We start from the raw sequence: 10,264 nt of genomic DNA, 5'->3' as shown, positions 1-10,264 counted from the left end.
ATGTTGACATGATTGGGTGAAATTGTTCCACATGACACAAAATGACGAAATTTGAATGGTTGTTAGAACAGTCGAAAAATTATCCAGTTAAGCGCCCGATATAGCTAATGTGCAGTAATAATAATTTTAGCTAAGATTTAGCGATCGAAAACTGATGCTAAACAATCAACATACATACATAATAATAACTGTCGGAGCTGTGGACACGCATCTCCGGTTTTAGGCGGAGTCGATATCACAGCCGACTCGGCTGAAAACCGATACAAGAGTTCTGAAGGCGAGGCTTTATCGCTTTGACCGGTTCGCACTGAATAATGCGACACAATGTGAACGAGACGGGTACAAGGGGGCGATCGCTCGGTCGCCGGATAACGGTGGATTCTCCCTCGGTGCGGTGGCTACGCCACAGTATATCGCTTGGCTACGCCACGCATCCGGCTAGTTATTAGCCTAGAATAACAGAGATTATTAGACAGTGAGAAGTCGTAGTTAACAGTCGTTTGTTACCGATACATTATATCGACGCGTTGCAGTTAGAACCTAAAATGGAAATAGATCAAGAATTATTAATAACATTAGTTCAAAATAAACCTGTTTTGTGGGACAAAACTACTGACGAATATAAGGATAAGCGTTTGACTTTTGAAGCGTGGAGGGATATATGTAAGAATATAAATCCAACTTTTGAAGAGCTACCAGACACAGAAAAAAATACTTATGGTAAATATTATAAAACTGTCCACACAGTTCTACATAACATACATATTTAATTATAATTTGTCCATTTTCCTAGACTAGAATCTATTTTATATGTATTTATACTCCGTTTGAAAATTAATAACAGCGCAGTTTTTATGACAGCTCTTTTGTATTTTATGTTGTATTAGAACTTTGTATGGGTGTTTATATTATTTTTATAAATTATTGTATACATTTGAGACAAGGGGGTATCTATATTTATAATTTTTTGGCATTGAACAGTCTTGTATAGAGACAGTTTACATATCCAGTCGTCAGAGACCAAAATGCCACTCAACCTCTAAAAATCATACGAACAAGCTGAATTTTGTCAAGAATATTAATTTTGAGACCCCAAAAAAGCAGCAAAAAAGTTTACCACGTTTACCCCCTAAAACCCGCCTCGTAGGGGAGTAAAAACGCAAAACAATCGATTTAACAAGAACCTGTACGCCGCAAAAAAAAAATGTTTTAATTAAAAAATGTAGCTCAGATAATTTTAAACAAAAATGTTAATTATCACTTTTTGTGTAGAATGAACCGTTCTCTTAGAAACAACGATTGAAGCGACCATCGATTTTGGATGTCAGTTACGTGCGCAAAATCAATGTTCAATAAAATTTGTATCAGCTCGACAGTAAAAATTCAACATCTTTTGATCCAAGTGTCCTATCGACAAAAATCAAGAAGTGCTAATAAAAATTTTTGTTTAGAATTATCTCAGTTACATTTTTATGTGAAACATTTTTCTACGATGTACAGATTCCTGGTAAATCGAGTTTTTTGTATTTTTATGCCCCTGTGAGGCGGGTTTTAGGGGGAAATCCGGGGGTAAAAGTGGTAAACTTTTTTGCATCTTTTGTGGGGTCCCAAAATTAATATTCTCGGCAAAATTCAGCTTGTTCGTATGATTTTTAGGGGTCAACTCTCTGACGACTGGATTAGTTGTAATCTTCTGTCGTAAAAACTATGCTATCATTCATTTCAAAATTGAGAATCACGCAATAGGTCTTGAAGACTAACATACTTACACCGGTCTACAAAAAGCTTTTTTTTCTTTACAAATGCAAAAATATGTAGATTTTAGAGTACTTTTTCTGCAGATTTCAATATGTTTTATTACAATAATATTAACATACTTGACAATACTTGATTAATCATGCTTACGGGTCGTCATTTGTATTTCGAAGTGACCAGCAATGATAGCAACCCTGGAGAGTCGGATTATTGTGCCAGAGCCGTAAAATTATAATAAATTAAAAAAAATTATAGAAGACGAAAAAAAATAATCGTCAAATTGACTTTTATAGAATTAATTAATGGTCATTAATTGTTTTTATAAAACTGGGAATTGAAAGTTTAATTTAATATCAATAGATTATTGAAAATATGATTACTGACTCGGGATTGGTTTAGATTTTAGATAAAGGTGAGTGTACAATTGAGGCGTTCTTTGCAAAAACCCCATTTGTCATTATTTACAACATCGAAGATATTTAAAAAAAAGTTATTTAATTGAACCGTATTAAGTTTACGGAAATTCTCAAATTAGTGATTTATTATTTTGATGATTACACACAATTTACAATATAAATAACATTATTTTTTCCTTTTTTTTATGAAGGACATTTATTCATTTGACATATGGGGTTTTTGCAGGAAATTTTCATTAATTTATAGGAAAAACGATATTTATAGTAATAAACCAAAATAAAAAATGAACGAAAACTTTTATTTGGAATGTGAAAAAATTGAAATATGAAATTGTTGAAATTTGAAACAAAATATTTACAAAACAGATCAGATCAGGTTTCAGATTTTTTATGCATTTCAATCAATGAAAAATCTTGGTCGCAACTTAAAAATGAATGACCTCGAATAGGAAATACATGTGTGATAGTTTCAAACATGTGTAAACCATGGACAAGCAAGTACAAAAATTTCATAAGAACATAGTTTTTATTTTGTCCGGCACATCCGTCGCTTATTAGGATAAGATTCTTTGTCGTCACCTCATTAGATCGTAAATATTGGAACAATAATGAAGTTACTTCATTTTGTCCTTTTCTTCCAAAGGTTTCATCGTAAGAGAACATAGTTGCAGTATTATTTCCATCATTGTGCACACCAAATACGTATAACCATAGCTGCCTAGCATAGAATACTGCATTGGTACGTAGGTATATATAAGGTATATATGGCATTGGAAGGTTTTGCATAGAGTCAAAAGACAAGCAACTGTAGTTCTCTGAATCATCACGTGCTTTTAATATATATATTCTTTTTAGTTCTTTTTTTTTTTCTTTAGATTTTTTCTTCTTGAATAGTGAGACTGTCGGTTTTTAAAAGATTTGATATGGCTCTTAATCAAAGCCAATGTATTTTCTGCCGTTTTATTTGGTCGGTTTGAATGCTTATCTCGTTTATTCTTTGGTGCTGATCCACGATTAAAGATATGTTTTTGTAGCCTTCGAACCCTTTTATGTGTTATTCCATGAAGACCGCAAAAAGCCTTTACAAATACTGGTTTTCCTCTTTTTGCCATCCTAATTTTATAATTATAGGCAGCAGAAACACCACAGGAAAAACATATGGCCTGAAGATAAATGCTGGAAAAACAAAATGCATGACAATAAGAAAGGGCGGATTTTTCAGAGTGCAACTGCACGTAGATAATGCTCCAATCGAGCAAGTGAAAACATTCAAATACTTGGGAATGATGGTGAATGACCAATGGGATCCTCAACAAGAAATAAAATGCCGTACCGAACAAGCAAGACAAGCTTTTCTTAAATTTAAACCGCTACTTTGTAACCGCAATCTTTCCTTCAATCTCCGTTACAGAATGGTTAAGTGCTATGTATGGTCCATATTGTTATACGGCATGGAGACATGGACGTTGAAAATATCTTCCATCAACAAGTTGGAAGCCTTCGAAATGTGGACCTTGCGAAGAATGTTCCGCATACCATGGACAGATAGGGTGAGAAACGAGGAAGTCCTAAGAAGAGCAAATACTGAGAGAGAATTGCTCAGCTTGATCAAGGCACGAAAGATTGGATACCTGGGCCACATCCTGAGAGGGGGAAAATACGCAATCCCTCAACTAATTATCCAAGGAAAGATTGAGGGCAAGAGAGGAGTAGGTCGCAAACAAATGTCGTGGCTGCGAAATATAAAGAACTGGACAGGCGTAACTAACACTGGCGAACTTTTGCATGCCGCAAAAGACAGACGTCTGACCTTAAGATAATTCGCCAACGCACTATAGGTGCACGGCACCATAAGAAGAAGGCAGCAGAATGTTGGCTTGGTGCATCATTTTCTACTTCTGTTAGTAAAACATCCCTAATTTCAGCGTTTTTTTTTGGCTTCTTCTTTGCTTTGGAATGTGATAAGATATTAGTCCTACACTGAAATATACCTGTTAATATTTTAATTGTTTAAATAAAGCGATTCATTTTACCTGCCAAATAACTATCTTGTCCGTTTTTAGTTTCCAAAGCATAAAAGTGATCGAAAACTCTGGATTTCTCTTCATTAATAATTTTAGAATAACATTGAAACCGTGAACACCTAAAAGGAATATAAATGTTTCACTCATCATTTTACAATTAATATGTGTAACGTATCTGCAAATGGGACCCATTTGTACTTGTGCTTTTTCTATGCCCTAACACTACCTGAGTGAGTCACAAGAAGGTGTCCTTCTCTTTAAAGATGTAAAAAAAGAAGTAGGATTATAAGCTCATTGTTCGTCAACCAATAAGCTTAAAGCTGCTAAGTGTCTAATAATTCCATAGTAAGTGGGACCAGTGATAGAAACCTATCTAACTGATCCGATAATTTTATTCTTGATGTTTGAAAGATATCTGAAATCATCGTTTTCAATCCAATACTACACAGTCGTAAATTTATAATTTAAAGTTCCGAGAACTACTTTGCGTAATAAAATATCCAGAAAGTCTGCAAGAGATTTAGTGCACCGTGGATTCGACTCTCACTTGGAAAAGGAGACTGAAGATCTCCTAGTTGAATGGAAATTAGCATGCGAAGATGGGGGTTTCAATTAATAAAGACGAGTTATTGAATTTAGTACAAAAACTTATATCGCTCTGGCAAGAAATGGTATTACGCAGTAACTGAAGAAAAAATACGTAAATGGTTCGACGAGATTCGTATGAATTTAAGCGATATGAGTGATACCAGTATGTTAGATAATCCAAAAAGGATTTATCATATGGATGAAACATTTTTTTGTTTAGCCCCAAAAAGTGGTACTGTAATTGGACCGCAAGGAAAAAACATCTATGATAAACGAAACTCATCGCAACTCATCAGATAAGGAAAATGTAACTACACTTTTCACAGTTAATGCAAAAGGAAAATTCGCTCTTCCTTTAACAATTTTTAAATAATACGGGATTCCGTCCGCTGTGTGTAAAGCAGCTCCTAAAGGATCGGGGTTAGGGAAAAGTCAAAGAGACTGGATGACTGCAGAATATTTTTTCGAGTATTTTTCAAGCGTTTTTGTACCCTACCTAAAGGAGTCTCAAATAGAGTTGTTCGTTCTTGTCTTTTTAGATGGACATACATCTCATCTGACCCAATATTTAAGTAAATTATGCAGAGAAAATCAAATAATTTTAATATGAATCTACACACATGTCCAAAAGTTTGGAATACGTACAAATAATATATCTACGCCTATGGTGGTTTTAAAATTGTTGTTAATATTCATTCTAGAGCGTTTTTAAATGAAAATGATAAAAAATTTGAATCGTTTTTGTATGATTTTGGTTACATTCTGATACATATACGCTGATTAGCGTATTTACACATTTTTTCAGTCTTTGTTTAAATTTGACTTAAGCCGTTTAAAAATGCTTAGAAACGTGATATCTCATTTTGACATATCTAGAGTAATTGCTTTGTTACAACAGGGCTTTAGTCAAAGTTATAACGCGAATATTGTTATATTCGGAAGACCGGAAAATAACATTGAAAGCTTGTAGAAATCATCTGGAATCTACAAGTGGTATATCCAGAGAAATTTCTAGGCTTCATGGACTGAATATTTCACGGCAAACAATAACACGCAGACTAAATGCGGTAAATTTGTATCGTAGAAGACCGCTACGTGTTCCTAAACTAAACTACCAACACAAAATAGTAAGGTTGCAATGGGCTAGAGAAATGGTGCATCATGGTTCTAACTGGAATAACGTGATGTTCTCTGAGTCAAAAATTGGCATGGTATCTGATTCGCAAGCAACACTGGTTTGGAGGGCCCCAGGATGACAAACTTGACTGGAAACAGCCCAACCCCGTGTCCCATTTGAAGGTGGCAGTATTATGGTTTGGGGTGGTATTATGAGTGGTACACGGACGCTACTGCTGGTTCTGGAGAAAAAAGTCACTGGTGCTGTGTACATCGAGGAAGTTTTAAATCCTATCGTACGTCTATTCCGAGGGGCAGTAGGTGATGAATTTGTGTTTATGCATGACAACGCACCTCCATATCTAACAGCAGCAGTACAAAATTTTCTGGAAGAAGAAGGAATATCTACATTACAATGGCCCTCGAATTCTCCCGACATGAACGTTATTGAACATGCTTGGGACATTCTCAAAACACGCATCAAGAAGCGAAACAATCCCCCTATTACACTTCGAGAACTAAAAGATGCTGCTCGTGAAGAATGGGAGAGAATTCCGCAAGCCCAGCTCGACCAGTTAATCGGCAGCATGCCAAATCGCCTACAGGTATGCATACAGACCAATGGAGGAATTACTAATTATTAGTTTTATTAAAAATTATTTTTTTCTATACTAATTTACTTTTAAATGTAAGTTGTACATTGTAAGTTTTTCACTCCAAGAGAATAAATATTTTTTTTGCATATCGTTTATCTGGTTTTGAGATTTATTTAGTATTGTTGAGGATTGAAACAAAATGATGTTTAACTATTCAGAAGAGTTTATATATAAAAATCAATAAAAAGATTAAATATTCCAATATTCCAAACTTTTGGACATATGTGTATATATATATATATATATATATATATATATATATATATATATATATATATATATATATATATATATATATATATATAGTCTGAAAAAGCGATAAACGCTTGTCATCAACGCTGATCAAGTAGAATACAAAACTCAAATATTTGGGTGTGCAGCGGAAGATAGGACAAAGAAGTACTCTTTTTAGTAAACCAAGCTTTCGCAAATCTTTATTTGCATCATCAGGGTGCTACAATAAACAAAATTAGTACAAAATACAGAAAAAGAATTATTTTGCATCTTACACTAATTGAGGTTAGTTGTCGTGATGTTTATTAAATGAAATGAGCAACTCATTTGACCCCTACAAATGATGGCGAAAACTATCCAAAATTGTTTTTTAAAAAACGTTCTTTAACAAATACATATTTAAAACACTTTAAAACACATATACATGAACACTTAAATAAAATTATGTTTAAATAATTACAGAACATGTCATAATATAAAATTTAGGTTATAAACATTCTTATCAGAAACAAAAGAATTGGTTGTGAATTCGTTCCTGCCAACTTAAAACGATAGAACGTTAGATCTTAATGATAACAATGTAAAGGTAATAGTATACCTGATAGATGCTGAACTTCTTGAAACAGAAAAGGTAAAAAGACTTATTTTAGAAGAAGTAGGAGAGGTATTGTATATCTCATATATAATGAAACTTATATTGTTGATGATGAATTGTCTGTATTAGTAGATTCGTGTTTATCCAAAGTTAACAATAATGAATATAAGTTGCTTAAATTATTGGTATCTGTCTTTTTGTTAATCGTTTCTTTTTCTTGAAAAATGAAAGCCATCTCGAGAAACAATCTTTTTAAATAATTGCTCTCCGTGGATAGGATTTTTACATTTGGAAAATCGAAAGAGTGCCCTGTTGTGTTAGCATGTGTGGCTAGAGAACATCTATCAGGGTGTAACCTAATGTCACTCTTGTGAAGAGTCAAGCGGCTAGAAACTTTTTGGGAGGTGTGACCTATATAAGAACCTTCTCAGCCCAAACAATTAAGACAACATCACTTTTATCTAAGTTTGGTACTTTAACTTTCAATGACTTGTACAAAGATCCCACAACTAGAGTGCTTTTATAAGAATTTTTTACATTTGGTAGGTATTGAGCAAAAATTCTGGTCAATTTGGGAGAGACGTCCTTAATAAATGGAAGTGATACAAAAGATATATTAGGAATATTGTTAGTCATCTTTAACACATCCTCTGTTATACTCAACACACAAGTAAACCCTCCTCAAAATACAGGTGCTATGAAAGTTAGCTCTGATTCCCATTCACTGACTAACAATATTCCTAATATATCTTTTGTATCACTTCCATTTATTAAGGACGTCTCTCCCAAATTAACCAGAATTTTTACTCAATACCTACCAAATGTAAAAATTATTTATAAAAGTACTCTAGTTGTGGGATCTTTGTACAAGTCATTGAAAGATAAAGTACCAAACTTAGATAAAAGTGATGTTGTATACAAACTTAATTGTTTAGGCTGTGAAGGTTCTTATATAGGTCACACCTCCCAAAAAGTTTCCAGCCGCTTGAGTCTTCACAAGAGTGACATTAGGTTACACCCTGATAGATGTTCTCTAGTCACACATGCTAACACAACAGGGCACTCTTTCGATTTTCCAAATTTAAAAATCCTATCCACGGAGAGCAATTATTCAAAAAGATTGTTTCTCGAGATGGCTTTCGTTTTTCAAGAAAAAGAAACCATTAACAAAAAGACAGATACCAATAATTTAAGCAACTTATATTCATTATTGTTAACTTTGGATGAACACGAATCTACTAATACAGACAATTCATCATCAACAATATAAGTTTCATTATATATGAGATATACAATACCTCTCCTACTTCTTCTAAAATAAGTCTTTTTACCTTTTCTGTTTCAAGAAGTTCAGCATCTATCAGGTATACTATTACCTTTACATTGTTATCATTAAGATCTAACGTTCTATCGTTTTAAGTTGGCAGGAACGAATTCACAACCAATTCTTTTGTTTCTGATAAGAATGTTTATAACCTAAATTTTATATTATGACATGTTCTGTAATTATTTAAACATAATTTTATTTAAGTGTTCATGTATATGTGTTTTAAAGTGTTTTAAATATGTATTTGTTAAAGAACGTTTTTTAAAAAACAATTTTGGATAGTTTTCGCCATCATTTGTAGGGGTCAAATGAGTTGCTCATTTCATTTAATAAACATCACGACAACTAACCTCAATTAGTGTAAGATGCAAAATAATTCTTTTTCTGTATTTTGTACTAATTTTGTTTATTGTAGCACCCTGATGATGCAAATAAAGATTTGCGAAAGCTTGGTTTACTAAAAAGAGTACTTCTTTGTCCTATCTTCCGCTGCACACCCAAATATTTGAGTTTTGTATATATATATATATATATATATATATATATATATATATATATATATATATATATATATATATATTTCACTTACAGGTAAGCTGATAATGAAGAAGTGGTCAAACATAAGAGATAGTTTCATTAAATACCATAAAAAAATGATGAATTATAAATCTGGATCTCAACCGAAATACGTGCGTAAATACATCTATTACGATCAAATGCAATTTCTAATTAAAATCATTCAGGATCATTCTACTTCATCAAATATGGAAGCATCAGCAGTTACAGAAAGAAAAAAACATGAAAAACAATCTACTACAAATCGAAGAAAGAGGAAAAAAACAGAAGAACTGAACGAAGTAGATGAGAAGTCTTATTCATTTCGTTCAGAAGAAGATGACACTCAGGATTTTATAGAAAACGAAAACAGTCGAATTATGCACTTTTTCAGAGGTATTGCTCCTACAATTGATTCATTCTGCGATGACGATATAGTAGACTTTCAATATGAAGTTTTAAAAATTGTAAGGCACCTTAAAGAGAAAAGAAAATCTTTTATATATGAATCTCAATATCCACAGTGGATTCCGCAATATTGTAGACACCGACCTCATTCTCAAGCAAAATATAATCAATCATATGGAAACCAGTTGGCAGCTGCGTCAAGTTCACGGCCTGATGCCAACCAGATTGAAACGGGAAGACGTTCTACTTCCCAAATATCAAAATATGCGGACACAGTGAACAGCCCTTCCACTGATTCACTTTTTACAGATGAATTCGATTTTGCAGCTACATCTCCGTAATTAGCATCTCTTTGGTAATAAGTGATTTTTTTAGATAAATAAATTTACATAAAATCGCAATTGTATTTTTAACCCTATTTTAACCTGAATTTATTCGATTACGGTGTAATGTAGTTAAGTAAATTAAGCAATTCTTCCAATTACCACCTCGACGTGGATATCCCCTCAAGACAAACCCGGGAGAATCATTAGAATTCAAATAGATTACATTTTAAAATCCACAAGAAAATTGCATTTCCTGTAGTCGGC

General features: G+C 33.2%; 1 protein-coding gene across 1 annotated transcript; it reads left to right on the top strand.

Moving 5' to 3' along the window:
- The first annotated feature begins 293 nt into the window (after window positions 1–293).
- LOC140438393 (uncharacterized) lies at window positions 294–10,075 on the top strand. Its single transcript, XM_072528075.1, has 2 exons — window positions 294–720; window positions 9,303–10,075. Exons 1-2 carry the CDS (start codon window positions 546–548, stop codon window positions 10,013–10,015), a joined length of 888 nt encoding a protein of 295 aa, XP_072384176.1. The 5' UTR covers window positions 294–545; the 3' UTR covers window positions 10,016–10,075.
- Window positions 10,076–10,264: the final 189 nt, after the last annotated feature.

This window comes from Diabrotica undecimpunctata, chromosome 4, assembly GCF_040954645.1.
Source record: "Diabrotica undecimpunctata isolate CICGRU chromosome 4, icDiaUnde3, whole genome shotgun sequence".
Lineage (NCBI taxonomy): Eukaryota > Metazoa > Arthropoda > Insecta > Coleoptera > Chrysomelidae > Diabrotica > Diabrotica undecimpunctata.
The sequence above is the reverse complement of the archived record's forward strand: the minus strand, read 5'-3'. Positions and strand labels throughout refer to the sequence as shown.